The 22,601-nt window shown below is 45.1% G+C and overlaps 1 protein-coding gene across 3 annotated transcripts in view; it reads left to right on the forward strand.

The window, feature by feature from the left end:
* The window catches only part of SH3KBP1 (SH3 domain containing kinase binding protein 1), a 384,249-nt gene that overhangs the window by 134,992 nt on the left and 226,656 nt on the right, over window positions 1-22,601 (forward strand). For all 3 annotated transcript variants that reach the window (XM_062183964.1, XM_062183966.1, XM_062183965.1), the window contains one exon: window positions 10,064-10,187. In XM_062183964.1, the coding sequence (XP_062039948.1) occupies window positions 10,064-10,187 (124 nt within the window). The remainder of the gene's footprint in view (window positions 1-10,063; window positions 10,188-22,601) is intronic.

Genomic DNA, 22,601 nt, shown 5'->3' on the forward strand with positions numbered 1-22,601 from the left:
TAAATTTTTTGATAGATAATTGCCGCATTGCTTTCCCCAGAGGTTGAACCATTTATATCTCGATTTATACTTCCTAGAAAGCATGAGAGGTCCTCTCCCTGTACCCTTGCCAATACTGTGTTATCTATTTTTTAAATTACCATTCATCTGACAGATACAGATATCTCATTGTAATTGAAAATTATATTCATTTCCCTCTAGATTGCCAACTTTGGGAGAGGTTGCACCTGTGTTTCCCCATGTCTCATTCTTTGAGTAAATACCAGCTGTGTACCAGGCACTGTGTTATGTGCTGTGAAAACAGACTGTGTTCTGAGAAAGTCAGACTCTAGTACAAGGACACGCGTGAACATGGTTATGATGTGCTTCGATTTTAGTGGTGAGAGAATAGCCAGGTAGCCAGTATGGCACAGGGTCCCTCTGTGTGGTGAGCACCGCACGGACACTGTGCAGTGAATCCTCTGTAGTTTGCATTTCTCTTACGAGTTGGGGTAAGCCTGTTTTCATATGTTTGAATCACTTGTATTTTTGTTTGTCTCTGAAGGAGCTCTCTCTATATGATAGGCATTGTTCCTTTGGCTTGCCTTTGTCTTTCTTGGCGATTTCCCCCTGTGTTTGTATTTATAGTTTTCTGTAGTCCACTAGCGCTGTCTTGTGGCATCTGCCTTCCGTGTCACGGTGTCAAATTGTCTATCCCACCCTGAGGTTGCAAAAACATTTTTTTGGTGTGTTTTCTTCTAGTACTTCTAAGGTTTTTATTTTCAGATGAGCAATTCATTTTGAATGTCTAATATTTCTAGTAAAATAAAGAAATATTGCTTTTTTTAAAAAAAAGTATGGCATTGATCAGTTTCTTACCATGTTCATTTTCCTAATGCCTATAAGCCTGGTCTGCAGCTTTTTTAAATTTTTTTTATTTATTTTTTATTTGAAAGGCCGAGTTACAGAGGCAGAGGAGGGTGGGGAGAGGGAGAGATTGATCTTCCATCTGCTGGTTCACTCTCCAAATTGCTGCAATGGTCAGGGCTGAGCCAGGATGAAGCCAGGAGCCAGGAGCTTCATCCAGGTCTCCCATGCAGGTGCAAGGGCCCAAGCATTTGGGTCATTTTTCACTGCTTTTCCAGGCACATTGGCAGGGAGCTGGATTGGAAATGGAGCAGCCAGGACTCGAACTGGCACCCATATGGGATGCCGGTACTGCAGGTGGTAGCCTCTGGTCTGCATCTTGTGAGGTGAGAATTTGCTGACGATCCAGTGACTCTTCACTGTATCCTTGTAGGAATGACACAAATCTCCATGTTGTTACTGTTTTGGACTGAATTGAAAATACTCCTCCCCTATCTGTAGCTAATTGCCTTGCTTCTATTAAATTGGTCACTCGATAAATATTTATCAAGTGCCCACTAAAGGTATGTCCAAACGACTGGTTGTGATTGACCCTCTCTGATCCAATGGTAATTACCTAGATGTGTATGGGGCGTGGACAAACATAAGGGCACAGACTATCCCACAGGTAATGGCATTGTATGTCAAGCAGGTAAGCTTATCTCTTAAAGGTGCGTGGCCAGCTGTTCCCATCTCTGTCCAGTATCTAGCATTGGCTGTACTCTTGGCAGTGTTCGTTCCCATCCTGTGGATCGAGAGCTCCTTGCTCTTGTTTTCATGCTCTTGTTATTTTCCTGCTCATGTTATCAGAGGTTCTTGGGAGATACTCCTGCAAATCAGTGATATACTGGATGATTGACACAGAAGCATTGCAACAGGTGTCCTGCTACATTTTTTAAATGTTCTTATTAGCACTGGGCTGAAAATGTTATCAGTGTCTTTATGATTATACTTCAGAGTACTTTTCTACGTGGCAGCGTGTTTTGTAAAATGTAAGAAAGCCTGTGTGGTATCAGACACCAACATGGTTTAACAATGTAATTTTTAGGGGAACTTGTAGATATTTCAAGCATATAACAAATTCTGTGGTCCCACCAACCTGCTTTATCAACTCCCCTTATATTTTGCCATCTTTACTGTGTGTGTGTGTGTACATAAAAAAAAAATCCCCTTTTACAGTTCTTGTTCATGAAGTTGATGTCTTTTGTGGTTTGACAGCATGAATATTTTCTTTCAGACATACATATATTTCTGAAATATATATCAGAACCTTCCAGATGCAGCTGGAGTTCCCCTTGTACTCTGCCGTTGCCCTCAGAATACTTTATGTCCCCTCAGCTGTTCTGAGACAGACTGGCCTTTTGTGAAGGGAGCCAAATGTTGGGAAAGAACAGTCTCTTTGCCTGTTGGGGTGGACGTAAGGAGGTATCATGTGGGTCGGAGAGCCATGTGCTCCTTCTACGATTCTGTATCTATTCGTGACTCTCTTGATCAGGAGATTTGGTATAGGGGTTTGTTTTTAGTGATTTCCTTTTTCCTGCCAGTGGTCATTTTGCAAAAATGGTTTTCCAAGAAGACACAACTGGGATCCCAAAGCCGTGTGTGACTCAAAAGGAAGCCTTCCCTCCAGAAACATTTAGACCAGGGTTTAGGGGAGGCTTATGAATGGTGTCTGCTTGGCCTGCCTGCTTCTACCCTGTGCCGAGGGGACCCTGGGCAGCCTCATTCAACGCCCTTAATGCAGAGAGATGTGCCAGGACCAATATTCCTGGCTGATCAAGGTGGCACTGAGCTCCCCCTGGTGTCTGTGGCGCTAGTCTGCCCTTTGTCCTGTATTCCTCGTGGCAAGAGGGAAGAACAGGAGGAGAGCAGTGGAGGGGAAGAGCAAGGATGCTGAGGCAGGAGTTGATCCATTTAGCTTGTATAAATGAGATGAGGTGCCCCTTGGCTCACCAACTTCATAGCCTGCATCCTGCACGTTGTGACTGCCCATCCCCTACATGTTCATCCCAGGAAGGTTTTCACTACCTGAGATGAATGTTAAAATACTCAAGTACTGGTTTTTCATGCTTTTAACCTTCTAGGACAAAATATAACACATTGTTACTGAAAAGTATCAGTCTTCTGGCTTAAGTACATGCTTTGTTCATTTCCGTTGAATTAGTATAAAGTGCAGAGTTCTTAGAAATACAGTTCATGGAAGGTTTTGGTAGGTGTACGTCTGTGTAACCAACACCCAAACTAAGTTACAGAATATTGTGATCCCTGCAGCAGGCTCTCTCTTATCACTCTCCATCAGTACTTGCCCAAGGGTAACTGTTACTCTGAGGTCTCTCATCAGAGATTAGCTCTGCCTATTGAACTTCCCATAAAGGAAATCACACAGTAAGTAATCTTTTGTGTCTGGCTTCTTTCACCTAACATTATGATAGGTGAGGTTCATCTATGTCGTTATGTGTGGTTCTCTTTGTGTGGCATATGCTATTTAATAATGACAATAAATAGTCAGTTGCTATCCAGTTTGCTGTTTGATCATGAAGACACCTCTGTGATGGCACATTTGGCATTAGGCATCTTTTACAGTTGAGAAAAGGACTGTTAGAGACTTTAAGTATTACCCAAAGAGCATACACCTAATAGTAATGTCAGAACTACATCTTTTTTTTAAGCTGACTCTTAGCATCTTTCTTTCCATTTATTGCAAAGCCCGTGCCTTCTACCATCATGGTTGGTAGAAGACATACAGGATGAAAAGATGGAGGATGCCCCTCCACCTTCAAGTGGACTTTTGTTGGTGTTTTACTGTATGGTAGTTTGGTTTGAGATGGACCAGGTGATTTGTGGAAGTTCAGAGTCAACCTAGCACCAGCACCTGTAACCTGTAATGGTATTGTAACCTGTAACGGATGGAGAGTGAGAGCAGAAAAGACGTGGGTGACTTGGGTCAGCAGCCGGCTGCATCCAGACAGTTCAGCTGTCAGAAAGCAGACTCTGTTGGGTGAGTTCCCAGCTGCGTGTACATTGAGTGATTGCCCAGCGATGCTGCTGTTTGCAGGCCACTAAGTGTATCATGGAGAAGTTTGCTAGACTAGCATTATTGAGGCTTTTGAGTCTCTGGATGTGGGCGAACCATCTTGGGCTTTGCTCAGTGCAGTACTTTTTAGAATGAGCAATGGTGTGAGAAGTTCTCTTCTGAGGAAGTCCTTGTGACATGGCTCAAGTCCTTGAAGCATCAATTCTTATTGATGGCCTCAGTTTGTACACGCTGAGTTTCCATTTTAAGGCATCAGATTTGATATAATGAGAAGCTAAATTTCCTTTGTCTTCTAGAGAGGTTTGCTGATAGCTTGTCGAGTGTGTTCTGTCCTTAGGCAACTAAAATCATTCCTGATTGATACGTGTACATGTGGGCACCCGTGTGCATCTCCATGGTCCAGGGTATGCCATCTACCACTGCGATAGCAGGGCCCAGGTTCTTAGTACGTGGTTAAAAACCTGGGCCAGGTGCTCTGGAAGCTGAGATTGAGGATGGGGCCTAGCATACCCAATCCCTGGATATCCAGAGTCCCAAGACCTGTATCAGAACTGTGGAGAGCTCCAGGTACGTGTTTGCAGGCAGCTGTACAAAGGTAGGAGTGGCTCTGGTGCTGTGTGCACCGCCTGTGTGGAAGGAGCTCTTTTGTGTGGACTTCACAGATCTGGGCTTCAGTACTCTTGGGCTTATGGGTAAAGCACATTGCATTCTTTAGGCTAAGGTTCCCACTGGAGGTACAGACAGAATGGGTCTGTATCTTCCTCCCATCTATAACCATGACACTGGTTCTTGGGAGGTGAGGTACCAGAGAATGCTATCTAGAAGGCTCAGAATTTCTTCTCTGGGCCAACTCTGCCTCTTACCAGCTTTGTGGCCTCTGTTTGGTCTTGTGTCCTCTCTGTGTCTACTCTAACTATGTGTAGAACTATATCTGGCATGATCATTTTTTTTTCTGACAGTGTTATTGTAAGGACCTAGTGAAAGACTATCTACTGAAGCATACTAATTTATATAAGCCACTGATAGTGGAAGCTTGTATCATTGTTAGCATCATCACCTATCTTTAGAGTTTACTGATAAGAGTCCATGACATCTGACATCAGAATTCTCTGTTGTCCAAGAAGTGTATCCTCAACAGCTTAGATTTGCATGATAATTGGTAACATGGGGTCAGATATGTTTAGCCAGAAGCAAGTACCAGGGATCTGTGGCTTGCTGTGCAACTTGAAAAGTTTTTGAATGAAAGAGGTTGGCCTGTGGTCTTTTGGAAGCAATTGGAGATTTCAGTAGGGGAGTGCAAGAGCAGACATTTGCTTTAGGAGTGTCTCTTGTGACAATGTGGAGGTTGAACTGGAATCGGAGACACCGAAGGCCAGGGAGACATTATTATAATGCAGGCATGACTCGGGAAGAGTGGTTAAGAGATGGGTAAGCTGTGAGCATAGGTTGGGTTTCAGTTCTAGTTCCTGGTTATTTCCTTATCTCTCTGTGTCTTGGCTTGTGTACCTGTGAACAGGACTGTTGTGCAGGTTAGAAGTTGCAGGCCAGGTGACGCTCTTAGAGCAGAGTGTGGCCCGTGGTAAGTACTCAGATATTAGCTGCTATTCATGTAATTCCTCCCCTTTTTGTTGTGGTGAAAATATATCACATAAAATTCATCATTTAAAAAAAAAAGATTTACTTATCTGAGAGGTAGCGTTACAGACAGAGAGGGAGAGACAGTGAGAGAGGTCTTCCATCCGCTGGTTCACTCCCCAAATGGCCACAGTGACTGTAGCTACGCCGATCTGAAGCCAGGAGCCAGGAGCTTCTTCCAGGTCTCCCACGTGGATGCAGGGGCCCAAGGACTTGGGCCATCCTCTGCTGCTTTCCCAGGCCACAGCAGAGAGCTGGATCAGAAGTGGAGCAGCCGGGACTCGAACAGGCATCCTATGTGGTGCTTCAGGTGGTGGTTTAACCTGCTGTGCCACAGCGATACCCCCCAAAATTCGTCATTTTAACTGTTCACAGTATTGTATAACTGTCACCAGTATATTTCCAAAACTTTTTCATCACCCCAAACAAAAACCTTGGAATCGTTAAACAGTAGCTCTCTATTCCTCCTCTCTCTGCTCACAGGTAACCTCTAGTCTGCTTTCTGTATTTATGAATTTGCCTATACCAGACAATTCATATAGTTGAAACCATATATTTTTCCTTTTTTGTTGGGCTTATTTCACTTAGCATAATATTTTTCTGTGTTCAGCCATATCTTAGCATGGATTGGAACTTTCTTTTTTAAGGTTGAATAATATTCCATTGTGTGGGTATACCACATCTTGTTTATCCGTTTATCGGTTGATAGACACTTGGGCTGCTTCCAACTTTGGGTTATTGTGAGTAATGCTGCAGTAAACCAGATACCTATTTGTGTCCTTGCTTTCAGCTCTTCTGAGTTTATCCCTAGGAGTGAAATTTCTGGTTTATATGGTAATTCTACGTTTAAGATTTTGAGAAACTTCTAGACTGGTTTCCGTAGTCATAGCACCAGTTTACACTTCCATGAGCAATATAGAAGGGTTCCAGTTTCTCCACATCTTTGTCAATACTTGTTGTTTTCTTTTTTTGAAGATTGATTTTATTTGAAAGGCAGAGTTACAGAGAGGCAGAGGCAGAGGCAGAGAGAGAGAGAGAGAGAGAGGTCTTCCATCCACTGGTTCACTCCCCAGATGGCTGCAACAGCTAGAGTTGGGCTGATCCAAAGCCAGGAGCCAGGATCTTCTTCTGGGTCTCCCATGTGGGTACAGGGACTCAAGGACTTGGTCTATCTTCCACTGCTTTCCCAGGCCATAGCAGAGAGCTGGATCAGAAGTGGAGCAGCCAGGACTTGAACTGGCACCCATATGGGATGCCAGCACTGCAGGTGGTGGCTGTACCAGCTACGCCACCACGCCAGCCCCAGTACTTGTTGTTTTCCATCTTTTTACTCTGGACACCTAGTGGATGTGAGGGATATATCATTGTAGTTTTGATTTGCATTTCCTTCATGGTTAATGATGCTGATCATCATCTTGACCATTTGTATATTTTCTTTGGAGAAATGTGTATTTAAGTCCGTTGCTTGGTGTTCCTTTTCAAGCCTATATAGGAGAAATAAAGAAAAAACAGAGAGATTGAGGAAGTAGATATAGCGAGACTCGGTGACTCATTTGTAGGGGGGCTGATGCTGAATTTTCCAGTGTGGGTAAGTGGGTGAATGACAGGGTGTCTAACAAGATGGCCCCTCCCCTGGGAGAAGGTACAGGTGGGTGGAAAGGTGTTGCTTTTGGGTGGAACTGCATTCAGCCTGGGTGTTGCCCAGCTAGGGAGCCTGCAAAATTCATTGCCGTGTCCATGTGTCTGATTCGTGTCTGAAAAAAGAATACAGGACTTATTTTAAGTTGTGTCTCCTCCTTGCTTCCACCTTGGAAACAACTTAAGAAAATGGCTTTTTATTCTACTTCTGTGACTGGCAAATGTAAACAGTTTTTGGATGTGAGGTCTGTGTTGTGGCAGAGAGTTAAGCTGCCACTTGCGATGCCACCACTTGCAAAGCCAGTATCCCATATCAGAACGCTGGTTCGAGTCTTGGCTGCTCCGCTTCTGGTCCAACTTCCTGCTAATGGACTTGGGAAGGCAGCTGAAGATGACCCAAGTACATGGGCCCTTGCCACCCATGCAGAGGGCCCAAATCGAGTTCCACGCTACTGGTTTCAGCCTAGCCCATCCCGAACCATTGTGGCCATTCGGGGAGTGAACCAGTAGATAGAAGATGTCTATCACTCTTTCAAATAAATAAACAAATTTAAAATGATAACAGTCATTGGGGGAACCACGGAATATGGGGTTTATGGACCAGCTTTTTTCTGGTGCTGGATTCTCAGCCCTTCAGCACCTGCTCCTGATTGGACGCGTCCTTCCCAGCCAGCCACGGTGCTTTGCAGCTCTGAAGCCTCCAGGGTGGGGTGGGGGGAAGGGGAAGACTGCTCTTGAGAAAGGTGCCTTCGGAGGCTTTTGCCAGTGGCCACCCCAGCCTTAGAACGTTTGCCCCACCTCCCCCACCCTGTCCCAACGTGTGCCATTAGCAGTTAGTGCTAAGCAGATGCTGGCCGTGTCACTCCTAGCCCACTGCATTCTCGGAATCCTTCCGTGGCAGAGTTGGATGTTGTATGTGTGCACGGCCACATGTGCACTGCAACGGAAAATGAGGTTTCGGCAGTGGTTTTTCCCCCAAAGGAGCAGCCTGTCGTCTTTACTTGTAGAACCATAGCAGGCTGACAGCCACCACCAAGAAAGCAGCCTGTCATGTGGCTCAGGCGGCTGGTGTTTGCAGATTGTCCCCTGATGCCATCTGCCTGTGAAGTTATAGGAACCCCCAGCGCCTGCTGGGGCTGCTGATGCGGGTGTCCGTGTTCACACACGCACATGGCATTGTGTGGCGTGCGGAGGTACCACTGTTGGCTTGGGGCTGAGCTTTGCCTGGCTAGCCTTCTGACATGTCAGCTGAAACTCTTCACGCAGCAAAGCTCCAGTTTCTGGTTTCCGGTGGGGCCCTGGTGAGGGGGGAGGAGGAGGAGTGGGTGAGGCTGCTGAAGCGAGCAGAGCTAGCAGTTGGGGAATCTGTGCTGGTAAACCAACCCACCCTTGGTGTCAAGCCGTGGGGCAGTGGCAGTGGAAGCTTTTGCTGTTTCCTTGCGATCTCTGCCCAAGCCTAATCATGGCTCCCTATCAAACTTAGCACCTTCTCGCTTATTCCACAGAGAGAGCCCATTCTCATTTCTCACCCTTCATTCTTTCTCTAGAATACATCCCTCATTCCCGGTCCTCCCTGCCATCCAGCCATGCTTCAGGTCTGGTGCCTAAGCTTTCACTTTTCCCTGGGTTGGTGTTGATCATGGGTTCAGACAAGCTAGAAACCACCTTGCTGCTTTGGAAAGATTGCCTGTGGATAGGTCTGTCCTTTATGAGTTAACTATCACTTTTTGGCTGTAAATGCTTGGGAAAAGCACTATGAAAATTACTAAGGTAATCTGAAGACATTATACCAGCCATCAGGCTTTAAAAGCCAAATCTTAATGAAACTTTGGTAAGAGTCCACCTGGAGCAGAGCTCAGCGAACTTTCTCTGAAGGGCCAGATATTTTAGGCTTTGGTCTCCATCGCAGCGGCTCAGCCCTGCCTCTGTAGTATCAGAGCAGCTGCCTAAAATACCTTAACACACAGTCACGGGGTTCTAATGGAAATTTATTTACAAAAACGAGTGTGGGCTGTAGTTTACTGAGCCCTAACCTAGAATGAGAGTCTTTTAGCCTGTCAAAGAGTTCAAAAACCAGAGGAACTTGATGACTAACTGAATTTAAATCCTCTTCTTTTGCATTTAGTATAATGGTGAGTTTGGGGATTGAGGAATATACTTTCCTAGATCCCTGTTGAGAAGAATAGAAATCAGAAGGCTTTATAAGAGGTGAATCTGCTTGACCAAAGCTTAGCATTGTTAAGAAAGTAGGACGGAGGCTGGTGCTGTGGTGTAGATGAAGCTGCTACCTGCTGTGCCAGCCTCCCATACGGGCTGCTCCATTTTCGATGCAGCTCTCTGCTATGGCCTGGGAAAGCGGCAGAAGATGGCCCAAGTCCTTGGGCCCCTGCCACCCATGTGGGAGGCCCGGAAGAAGCTCCTGGCTTTGGCCTGGCCCACCCTCAACCGTTGCTGCCATTTGGGGGAGTGAACCAGTGGATGGAAGACCTCTCTCTCCTCTCTATCTGTGGCTTTCAAATATATAAATAAATTTTAAAAAAAGAAAAAAAATAAAGTGTGACAGGCTGTGCCTTAGAGCTGCATGGTGGCTTTTCTGTGTCACTAATTGACTTTATGGTCATGTGTGATGGCCATGGTCAGATAAGGTGGTCTCACCATCCTGAACATCATTCTCTTAACTAGTATCAAGTGCTTCTTTAATAAATGTAAGGAAAAAAACCTACCGAAATAAAGGAAATGGTACTTTTAAGACCTCCTGTTCTAATAAGTTAACATTATGGTTCATTTCCAGAAAACTGAAACTTAAGACAGTCAAGGAACCATCCTGAAATTTCAAACAACAATCAGTTTTCCTTTTATCTGTCCTCACAGGAAATAAAGAAAGACATGAAGAAAGACCCTCTCTCCAGCAAAGCTCCGGAAAAGCCCATGCACGAAGTGTCCAGTGGAAACTCTTTGCTGTCTTCTGAAACCATTTTAAGAACGAATAAGAGAGGTACGGAAAATGAGAAGGGGATCCCTTTTTCATACGCAAACAAAACCTGGAAACTTCTAGGTGAACTCTGTTGAATTTTGCATTGCTGAAAAATTGAATACGGTTTGCACTTTCGGTTTTTGGTATACATTTTGGACACATACACAGAGCAAGTGACTATGTGTCTAGTAACTATAATAAAACTTTGATGTCAGGAAAGTGTACTAAATTTCTACATGATGGTTTCTCTAGGACTTTAGCATTTGCTTTCTTTTGATGGATGAGGGGTGAATTTAGAGAGTGCTACAAAGCAGGCCTGAGCTGTGTGCGCCTGCGCGCACTCTATTTTTAATTGAAGGGAATTTGATCAGAGTCTGTCCTTAGCACAGCCCCACCCTCAGTGGTTTAGGAGGCAGAGCGTGTGGACACATCTGGCTAGCCAGGAGACCTTTAATGGCCTTGTTTTCCCTCTGCGGAGACCTCAAGGCAAATTTTTAGGTTGCCAGGCTGGGGGAGTGTGTGTTTTCCCCCCAGCCCTCCCTTGGGTGATTACTGTGGGTTGAAGTGATGTGTCAGGGTTGGCGAAATTGCAGAGACCCTTGCTCGGCTTTTTCTGCCCTGGGCTCGCATCGTGCCCAGCCTCCGTTAGTGTCCCACTGCTGTTGGCTTTTCACAGGCTTATGTCTTCCTTAAAGAGAAATCCGGGCCTGTGGAAAGCAGGAGCAGGAAGTGCAGTGGCAAAGGGTTCTGTTAGCAGGAGGAGAGGAGGCAATTTGCATAACCACGGGTAAGAACAGCTTATCTTTCATAAAATTTAGACAGCGTAAGAATTTGTCCAGTAAGCTGCCCATTGATCATCACTGGAAGCATTAGCTTTGTGTCTGTCTGCCTTCCTGCCTCGCCCTTTCCCCCTCCAGCTGTCCCGGCTTGCATTTCCTTTTTTGAATTATTCAGATGCAATATTGGCTGGAGGCCCGTATTGGTTAGCAGCGATCGATCGGATTTTCTTTCCGTCCCCCCAAAGCAGGGGCCTTCCCATTTTAAGAATTCAGCATACTTGGCTGTAAAGCTACACTTTCCCCAAAAAGTGCCTCCTGCATTCTTGCAAATGAATTCGCGGACTCCTGAGGCCTGCAGGCATTGGACGTGGGAGCTTTCTGTTTCCCAGCCATGGGTGCTTGGAGCCCTCCCGTTCCTCTGTAGCTCGCCAGGGTCCGGCAGCGACGCAAATGGTGACCTCTCCCGCCAGCCCCCTTTTTGGAAAGTCAGGAAGAGATTTCAGATAATTCGTTAATTGAACGAGAGAAGGAATTAATTAAGGTAAGGAGTGAAGGGAATTATCGGGATGAGTTCCGTAAAATTCCCTGAGAACTTTGAGTCAGCAAAGGAAGAGAGCGTCTCAGGTCACTGTGGCTTTACCGCTGAACACTTGGCCTTTGGAGTGCTCCCACGGATTTGCTCATTCACCAAAGAAATGGAGTGAAAAGGGATGGCTTACTGCCTCACATCCCTTTTTTAAGCCTTTCTCCTTGGCCCATCCACCTGATCTCTACCCACCATTTAAGGCTGGGTGTCTGGTATTCCAAATGTACCACTAGTTGTGAGGGCTCAGTGCGCGGAGGCGGTCGGTAAATAGGAAGCACGCGACAAACCATCTTCATTCTGTCCCAGGCTTCACACTGACCTCCTGCGTCACCTGGGCCAAACAGAAACTTCCAGCTCAAGGGGAGCATTGTATACCAGGACCAGGGGCTGCCTTGGGCCCTCCCCCGGCCCGCTGAGACTAACGGTATTCTGCTATGCCTTACAATAAACAGCGGGTGGGGAGAGATTGATTGGCCTTGTCAGGCCAGATAAATAGTTCATTGTACTGAGCTCAAAAGCTACATTTTTTTCCCACCCAAAATCAATGAAAAAACAGTGTTTTCCCTCTAAAACAAGGATCAGAGGCTAAATCTGTGGGATGATTCTGCTTGCTTGTAAACACTTCCGTCCAACTCAGTTTTAGTCTCATGGGTTATGATGAACGACTTGAGTCTCCCACTTGCGTTTGTTTGCATGCAGCTTTATCCCTAGAAACCTTCTGGATGTTTTGGTCTTTTAGTGTTGTTATGGCTGCTGGGGAGGGCAGTCGCTTTCAGGATTTATTAAGAGCTTGTTTTAATTTGCTAATGTGGGATCTTCCTTACAGTATGAGTCCACCTTGTGGTACAGCCTTGGGCCCTGGGAGAATTTAATAGAATTAACTTCTGTTGTTTTCCTTCAACTTGATCAAAGATGAGAGGCCTATTTTCTGTATTCGGCCTTATAATTTGATACAGGCTTGGAATTGGTTTAATAAAGAAACATTGAAGTCGGTTTCTGAGTCTGAAATTGGACCACTTCATTGGGTCCTGAACTTGAGATAGACCTAGCTGAAGAAGTTTATCCAGTTGTGTCCACCTGTTTGTTTGTTTGTTTTTTTTTTTTTCATTTTGTGACATGCCTCACTTTGCAGCTATGCAACAAGATTGTAGTCCCTCCCAGTGTGGGATAGCCTCACCCTTCCCAGGCACCTGCATGAAATCAGAAGATCCCTCAGGTTTGAAGCAAGCTCTCTATAGGCTGAACGGAAGGCTGGAACTGCGGAAACATTAGTTTGAGGACTGATTAGTTTTTCAGCCTTAACCTTTGGAAATGACTACAGAATTGATTTAAGAATAGTGGCATGACTTCATGAGCTTTTCATTTGAGAAAAGTGAGAGAGAGAGAGAGAGTGAGAGCGAGCAAGCGAGCAGATCCAGATCCAGATCCTATCCTCCCAGCTGGCCTGGTAGCCATCAGCTACATTTTCTAGCCATTGGAACTTGAGGGTCTTAACTCTGGTCGCAGTGAAGGAGCTTCCTGTTTGAAACAAACCTTTCCTGGGGGATGAGAAATCATTTTTCATTTAAATTTGTAGCGTGGATGTTAGATATCCTAAAGTTATCCAAGACTCCAAAATATTGATGAATTGCCATCTGAAAATGTGAAAACGTTCCTTGGAAACATCATTCTCATGAACTGGACAGAAAAGAATTAGCTGTTTTATTCTGAGAATGATTTATTCTTTTGTGTCTTCTCTCATTAAAAGCATATTGGAAAATGATAGACATGCCTAAATTGGAACGTTGATATATTCAGGAATTTTTGGGAAAAGTATTCAAACCCTGTGCTTGGAAGCAAAATTGAATAGAATTTTAAATAGTTAATAGGAAAGACCATAATATGTATTTGAAAGTGAGGAGTGGATTTTGCCCATTTTAATATTTAAATTAATTTAAATTAATATCATTTAATATTATTTTCTGGGCTGGTGCTATGGCGTAGCATGTAGGGGCCAGCATCCCATATGGGCACCAGTTCGAATCACAGCTGCTCCACTTCTGGTCCAGCTCCCTGCTAATGTGCCTGGGAAAGCCGTGGAGGATGGCCCAAGTACTTGGGCCCTGTATCCACACGGGAGATCTGAAAGAAGCTCCTGGCTCCTGGCTGCAGCTCTGGCTGTTGCAGCCATTTGGGGTGTGAGCCAGCAGATGGAAGACCTCTCTCTCTGTCTCTGCCTCTCTTTCTCTGTAACTCTGGCTTTCAAATAAAGAAATAAACCTTTTTTTTTTTTAAAAAAAAAAACCAAACATTTAAAAGAAATATTATTTTCTATTTGCGTTAGAATAAAAAATGACTTTAGTTTTTAGGAAGATTTCCCAGCTAACTTTATCCATGGGATTGGTTAAGTATCCAGGCTGTCGTCGGTCCCTGACTGGCCTGCCTGAGGACTGGGTTCTGTTGCAGGGCTCTAGTTCGCACGGTTAGCAGAACACTTGGGGCAGATGCGGCTCCGCCTCTCTCTGAACCCCTCCCGGTGCCCGCACTTTAGGGTGTTGCCCCTCCTTCACTTGGTGGTGGAAACAAACGAACACTCAGTAGCACCTGTTTACTGCATGCCTGCTGCATGCCTGGTTCTGTTAATGCGGGGAAAGATGGAAAGACTAGAAGAACACCAGCCAGTCCTGCCTACAAGCACTCTGTCTGTTGTATCACATGGGGACTGTTGAAAAAGTGCTGTACATTTCTTTTTGATGGCAAAATTGGGGTCATTCTGAATGTGAAGCCACTCCGTGGGTTTCTGGTTGGCTTTATATGTCCTTGTTTCTATTTCCAGTTTATCATGAATTCAGTGTTTGGTAAGTCTCTATTGTATTTTGCACACTTATTCTTTGCTATTATTATTATTATTATGCTCTCCTGATATAAAATGTGTTTTATAATCATCTTTTTAAGTCGCTCTGCTACTTTGGCATCTGCCTCCTGACAGATAAACTGCTTTTACCATCATAATTTAAGGTTTGTTATGCATTTGCATTTTACTGCCCTTTCCAGAGATTAATGTGGAAAGATCCTATGTTTCAAATGTTATTTGTAACAGGGCTAGCTCTGATGCTATGAGGTGAGATCTTCTGTCTAACATGAGAGTCCAGTGGAGCTGGGGGGCGGGGGCTGCCCTCTAAATTGGTATGTGGGTATGACTTTGTGGACTTTGTGAACTTTGCTCTGTGGGTTCGTTTCTGGTGTGTTTGGTCCTTCGGGCTGGTTTGATTCAAAATGTTTCCTTAACAGAGGGACCAACGGCTGCTCTGCCCCTGGTGACACACTGTTGCTTTAAAAGTTAGCACAGAAGTTCTTTGGAATTCATTGGTATACAGATGGGGGAGACACCCATGCCCTTCCCATTAATCCGGGCCTCATGTTTGCCACACAGAAGGGCTCTCCATTTTGGTCTGCTGCCTGTAGCTGTCAGAAGTTTACTGATTGTTGATCTTTATCCTGTTTGATCACTTCTCACTCCAGTCTCCAAACACCTGTGACCCAGTGACCTCCCTCCCTTGCCCTCTTTCCTGGAAAGGGAATCATTTTTGCCCAGCTTTCGGGTTTTTTTAGCTTTTATGTGGCCACCTGGAGTAGTATTCCCAAGGTATCTGTTAGACTGGTTCATGAGGGTGTGAGTGTGTACTCACACGTGCAAATATGGGTGTGAAATATGCACCTGTTGGCATGAAATGCTCATCATGCTTCCAAGGCCATGGATCTGAGTGGCATGGATCTGGAGAGTCTGTGGGCTCTTTGTTGGAAATGAAACTGACAACAAAGGATGGGAGAAAAGTGTCATTAATACAGAAAATGCCAACTGCTTCAGTTTTCCAGTGGGTTGGCATTGAAGGGGGATGTGAGATCTGGGGAATTGTTCGAAATGGGTTTTTTTTCTTTAAGATTGCCTATTGGAGTAGCAAATGTGACTCTCCCCTTCCCCCACCCCAAACCTGGAAATGTGGCATGTTGGGTCAGACTCTTCTTTGGGTTTCCAAACCACCTGTCGATGTGACCTAAGGAACTGACTCTTTGGACTGGTGGAAGGGTGTGAGCTAACAGAAGGCATGGATGCCGTGAGGAAGCTCTTGGCTCTCATCTGAGCTGATCTCTCCCAGGGAAAGTAAAAATAAAGTGACAGGGGATGGATGTGATCTATAGTCATTCAGTAATAGCAGAAATACGTGTGTGAGTGTATCTGAACTTGCATCTGGAGTTTTTTCGCCCAGCAGGTGGGCCTTCATTCTCAAAAGCTTGATGGTAAAGAGCCATTGAAGAGATCTTCTTTTAAGCTAGCTGATCCCTGGCTGCAGCTTCAGTGAGTGCACCTGGAAGCCTGTGTTAGAACCAGTGATAGGCGTTAGAGTAGGTGTTGCCCTTGCTCTTGTTCTGATTTGACTAGTACTTCCTGTTGAGCCTAGGAGTGGCTGTGGCGAAATGGGTAGGAAGAAGCTCTGTGGAACGATGTTGCTATCGTACATTCTTCATCCTTTCTTTTGTGTGCGTCACTGACAAAATGGCTTTTTAGAATTTTTCTTCTGTTACATTCATCACCTTTTTAGTCTCTGTGTCCTGGTTCCAGGACATCAACACTGGAGTCATGGATTTAGGCTCCCGCCTCCCTGCTGCTGGTTGTCAATGCAAGTCTACCCAGAGGACCATCAACGAAGTGGGTTTGTGGTGGTGGCTCCACCTAGTGGCTCTCTTAGGAAACTCCTTCTGCCTACGTCCTTTGTCCTTGGGAGAATCATATTCCAAGATGCCTTTGGTTCCTCTGACTCCACAATTCATGTGATGCCATCTCGGATGCACAGTTTGTCACACCACACACATATTGTCCTTAGCCCCTTTCCTTTCTGGTCTAAGATTTGCTTATTGAACTCATAGATCCTTGTTGTATCTTGATACTACGCTGCGCAGGATTATTGTTGATAAGCATTTAAAGAGAAGAGCTCCTGTAGCCATGACTGTAGGTGTAGATATGAATTTGGACACAGAATAGATTTACACTGAAATCCTTGTACATAAGCCAAAGGGTCCTCCGTGATAGCTTCAAGTACCCTTAGTATGTGCTTCACTTCTTATTGAACGTGTTTCTTCAATGGAGCACTATTTTATTAGTGATGTTGTCTTCAGTTGCCAGCAGGTGGGGAAAGGACAAAGCCAGCCAACTTGGTTGGCGTCATTATTGTTTGCAAACTCTCCGAGGCAGGCAGCCCCTTCTTGCCTGGGCCTGGGCTGTCCTCACTTGGTGTGCTACTGAACATAAGTGTTTTTGATAAATAAGCGTGTCTTGCCTTGAATCTCAGCATTTTTCAGTTCTTGTTAGTTGATGAGATTGCACATACACCTTATATTAGCTATTCTGTGCCTTCATCTGGGGACTTAGTCACCATTTATAACTTTATTTCCAAGAAAATACTTGGAGTTCTAGATGCTGTGCAGAGAGCGCACGGCTCTTGTGGGTTTGCCGGCCTGTTTTGTTTTCTGTGTAGCTGGCGTGGAGCTGTAAGAGGCTGTGTGATCGGGGCAGACTGCTGGAGTTGCGTACTCCATGCTACGCCAGGCTCTGAGGATAGCTCTGGGTTCACTTGTGTGGCACCATTACATGCAGTGCCTAGTTTCACAAGGCCTGAGTTTGACCGCAGTGTGCCCGGCTTTGTCGGTATAAGGTATGTTATAAAAGGGAGTGCTAGCGTCTACTTCCATCTGCTAGAGAGGAGACTTCACAACAAATGTGGCCTGTCCTCATAGGAACCGGGCCAGCATTGCCGTATGCGCACTGTGTGGAATGATAGCCCTGTCAAGTGTTTGGCACAAGAGAGGGAGACAGAGGAGGAGAGCAGTCTCTGGTAGAATTCCAGCCTCGTGGAGATGGACAGGCACATGTTGGCATCTTGCAGGCTGTCGGTGCCATGGAAGGTGACCTGCTTCTCTTCGATCATGGAGCCCCATTTTATGGACTGCTTGCTTGGACTCCGCTTTGGGACATGCTGGGCTCTCAGTTGCAGAACAGGGAGCTCTCTAAGCAACTCTCAGATAATCCTGAGATTCTATCTCGCATGGGGAATCTTGAGCTGAGTGAGTGGAGATGGTGGTGTAGGCACTAAGAAAAATGATAGCACTTCTTGTGAGTGCTAACAGATCAGTGCCTGCACCTGAAACTTGAAAGTTGGTCGTCTTGGTAGTTTTTTGTTTGTTTCAAAAAAAAATCATTGATTTGAAAGGCAGAGCCTGACAGAGAGTGAGCAAGCTCCTTTCATAAGCTGGTTCACTCCCCAGATGACTGAGGCAGCCAGGGCTGGGCCAGGCTGAAAGCCAGGAGCCTGGAATTCCATGTAGGTCGCCCACACGGGTGGCAGGGGCCCAAGCACTTGTGCTTTTGCTTCCTTTGCAGGCACATTACCAGGGAACTGGATAGGAAGCAGAGCAGCCAGGACTTGAACTTGCACTTCCATGAGGGAACCAGCATCATAAGCAGCAGCTTAATCCACTGTATCACAATGCTGCCCCTCCCCCAGTAGTTTTTCAAGTGCCAGGCTAAGAGAGAACTTCCTCCCTTGGTCATTTCTTGGGCCCTTGTATCTAAGAGTGTCTCCCTGGACCAGGCTTTGGCATAAAAATGTGGGCTGAGGGGCCTGATGAAGTGACTGGTGAGGCCAGATTGTTCTGGTCTACCTTGGACTTGGATCAGGATTGAACTTGTGGTTGCAGTGGTGGGTTTTAGAATGACAAAATAGCCCCATTGCCTCCTTGATGCTGTTTGGTCTCTCTCCCTTTGCTGTTGAGAGAGGCTGCCGTTTTGAGTTCAGGTAATGCATCCACATGTGGGACCGTGAGCACAAACTGCACAGCCTGGCTCTTCGGAGAATTCTTGCTATAGCTAAGAGTCCACGAGGCAGGGACCAGCTCGCTGACAGACCAGTCAAGAGGACTTGCAGCCTTTCCCCCAGGGGACCTGGGTTAGTCAGTTTTTCACAACTATAATGGAATACCTGAGATGGGCTACTTAAGAAAAGAAATTTCTTTTGGCTGACACTGAAGGCTTTGACGAGGGCCCCTTGGCTACCTTGGATAGATGGGGAGTGCGTGTGTGCCTCTGTCTGTGGGGTTGGTTTCCCTTCCTTATAAAGCTATCCAGATTCAGTCATGGGGTCTCCCCCTTAATGCCTTCATCTAATCACTTGTCACAGGGAGCCCTGCTTTGAAACAGCTTAGTCCGATTACGTTTCCACCTCTTAATACCGGTAACGTGCAACTTTGAGGACTAAACCCCTACATGAGTTCAGGGGGACAAATCCTATTCCAACCATAGCAAGACCCCAAATGACATTCCTGGAATCTGGAGGAATGCCCTTTCCATAGGGAACTGGCAGGTGAATGAAAGCCAGTTCATTCGAGGTAGTTGCTGCTGAAGTGCCGGTTGCGTGGGGTGCATTGTACGGGCACAGCAGCTGTAGTCGCTTGCAGTAAGCTCTTCCAGTTGTATCTGTTGCTCTCTCATCACGGCCTGGTCCCCCTGATGCCACGTGCAGCCTCAGCTTAGTCTTTGGACTCCTGGCATTTTGTGATTTTGGAGCCTTGGGACTAGAGTTGGCAAACGGAGGATGTGTCATGGCCCACCTGCCTAACTCCAGGTCAGGCCAGCAGTAGGCCCAGCTGCAGTGCCAGGTGCGCGGCTCTCGTTATTCCCGCCAGGAACTTGCCCTGGCTCTGCCTGTGCCTGTGGAAGAGAGTTGGAGGAGGACTAGACTGCTTGTTCCGTTGGTGTTGCTCTGGAGACTTGAGTAAGCTCAGTGGCAGCCTGTTTGGTGGGGGCTGGGTACTGGGGAGGCTGCAGACGGCACTCTTGCTGGACGGTCAGTGTTTCTGTGGGCTTTACACAATTTGCCCATGCCTCCGTCTGTCCCTGAGACAAGGAGACTACTCTTGTTAATTCCCTCAGGGCACTTGTGAGGACAAAATTGAGTAGAGTGGTCTGCGGGGAAGGGAGCGGCAATGGAGGGAAATAGAGAAGTCACTCCCCGGCTAGAGTAGTAGTTGGTTTTAAAAGTGGCAAGCTGCTAGTGAAGAGCCCGGAACTGGAGGGAGAAATGAGAGATTTATGCAAAATAATGAAATGTTGTTTCCGTGAGGCAACCAGTGACCAGATGCACACAGGGCATTTTCCGGGGTGGCCCATATGCTAGGCCATCGGAGTCCTCCGTAAACCTGAAAGATTAAAATCCTGCAAAGGTCCTCTCCAACCACAGCGGAATTAAATGAGAAATTCACAACAAAAGGAAATGGGGGGAGGGGTTCACAAATATGGAAATTAAATGACATCCTCTTAGATCCGGGGTGGGGAATGGCCGGCCCCACAACATCGTGTGGTCTGGCCCTGCCAAGGCAACCTCAGGCGGGACTCGAATTTCAGTAAATCTATAGCAGGCTAATTTTTAAGTTGATCATTTTGTATGACCCATGAATGATGTTAGCAATATCCAATTGGTGCTTGGCAGAATAAAGATTCCCCACCCCTGTATAAATGGCCAATGGATCAAAGAAAAATTCACAGAGGAAATTATGAAATACCTGGAAATGAATGAAAATGGAAACATGACATACAAAAATGTACTGCAGGCAGCTAAAGCAGTGCTTAGAGTGAAACTACAGCTGCAAATGCCTATATCCAAAAGTAGAGAAATCTCAAAATAACAACCCCGTTTTCTACCTTAAGAAAGTAGAAAAGAGCAAACTAAACTCAAAGCATGCAGAAAGAAAAAAGTGGAAATACATGAAACCAATAGTAGAAAAAATGCACAAAATCAACGGTGGGTGTTTGGCCCAGCGATTAGGATGCTGGTTAAGACACCCACATCCTGTAAGAGGGTGCCTGGGTTTGGTATCCTGCTCTTGATTCCGGCTTCCTGTTAATGCATGCCCTAGGAGGCGGCGCTGCTGGCTCAAGTAGTTAAGTTCTTGCCACCCATGTGAGGCAGCTCCTGGCTTCAGCCGGGCCCAGCTCTGGCTACTGCGGGCATCTGGGGAGTGAACTGGCAGATGTGAATTCTCTCTGTCTCTGCCTCTCTGCTTCAGGAATATTAAAATTTTTTTAGAAAACCAACGAAGCCATATGTTGGTTCTTTGAAATGATCAACAGCATGGATGAACTTTAGCTACAGTGATCAAGAAAAAAAAGAAGAGACGATTGCAATTCCTGTGTGAGGAATTAATGAAGGGAACATCACTGTTGATCTTAAGTTGAAGGCTTATAAGGGAACACCATGAGCAAGTCATCCACTGCAGATGGGAATGTAACAGGGTGCAGCCACTTTGGAAAACAGGCTGGCAGTTTCTCAGATGTTTTAAGTATACAATCTCCATGTGACCCAGCATTGTGCACCTAAGAGAAATGAGAACATACGGCCACACATGAATTATACGCGAATGTTCACAAGAGCATTATTTATAATGGCCGGAAGTAGAAACAACCCAAATGTCATCAGCTGGTGAATGGGTGGGCAGAACATAGTCTGTGCGCACGTTGGAGTATTATTGGGCCGTAAAGAGGAAAGAAGTACGTCCTACAACTTGCGTGAATCTTGAAAAAATTACCCTAAGTGGAAGAAGGCAAACAAAAAAGACCACAGATTATATAACTCCGTTCATATGAATATCCAAAATAAGCAGATCCCTAGAGAGAGAGAAAGTAGTTTAGTGTCTGCCTAGAGCTGGGGGTGGGAATGGGGAGTCACTGCTAATGGGCATAAGGTTTCATTTTGGGGTGATGGAAATGTTCCCAAATTAGATTGTTGTGATGGTTGTACAGTTCTGTGACTATATAAAAACTGTTTAGTTATACACTTAACATGAATTAATTTTATGGTATGCAAATTATCTCAATAAAGTCATGTAAAAAAAAGAATGCCACAAAAATTGGTATTAAAATGTAGTTCCTGGCTGTGCCTGTCTTGGGCTTTCTTGTTGATGTCCCCTGCTGCTAACTGCCCCCCACCACCCATAGCTGAGGGACAAGATGTGCCATTCCATTTATTGAAGTCTTCAAAATTATATATTTCTCAGTGAAGCTTTATATTTTACTTTATTCAATCAGTTGCCTAGGAGATAGTGAGTTGGAGGGATCAAAATGACACTATTTTGCTAGGGCTGACCTAAATATTAGATAATCGATTTGAGAAGGGTAGAGAACTGACTGTGGCATCCTATTGTTCATTTCTTGAGGGAAAAAATGCGATTTCCTGTAAATCAAAAGCCCAGCCTCTTGCATTCTAAATTCTGTGCTTCATAGAGAGAGCCTCTGTGGGGAAGGAAAGAATCCATTTATGTTTCCAATTTTTCTTGCCATTGTCAGTAGCTCTGCTTTGGCTATTTTTGTTCATAAACCTTTATCTGTAGCTCTGATGATTTCTTTAGGAAAGATTCTTAGATGTGGAATTACTGGACAAAAACATGTATGTATTTTATGGGACTTTGATTCATTATTATCAAATTGATTTTCTGAAAGCTTGCACCATTTCACACTACCAACAGATAAGGGAAGAGTGCTTCTTAGTGTTTGAAGCTCGAATTTCTCTGATTAATAGAGTGCTTGAACATTTTTGTCTTTATCTTTGCTTTTTATATTGAGATTTATTTTTTTTACTGAATAGGGTATTATTCCTTTGTTCATGGCAAATTTTACTTGCCAGTTTGATCGGTTTTCCTTTTGTTTCTGATTGGTTTTAATGAACAGAAATAGTGCCTTTTTATGTTGATTAGTATATTGATGCATTTTATAATTTGTCTAAATAAATTCTCACAATTTTATTTGCTTTTATAGTGATTTTTTTGCCTCAAAACTGTAATCTATGTGGAATTTTGATGTGTAGCATGAGGTTAGTATGCAAATTCATGGTTTTTTTTTAAAATTTATGTATTTGAAAGACAGCTACAGAGAGGTAGAGACAGAGAGAGAAGTCTTCCATCTGTTGGTTCACTCCCCAGATGGCTGCGACAGCATTAGCTGCACCGATCTGAAGCCAGGAACTTCTTCCAGGTCTCCCACATGGG

Source organism: Lepus europaeus, chromosome X (genome assembly GCF_033115175.1).
Source record: "Lepus europaeus isolate LE1 chromosome X, mLepTim1.pri, whole genome shotgun sequence".
Classification (NCBI taxonomy): Eukaryota; Metazoa; Chordata; class Mammalia; order Lagomorpha; family Leporidae; genus Lepus; species Lepus europaeus.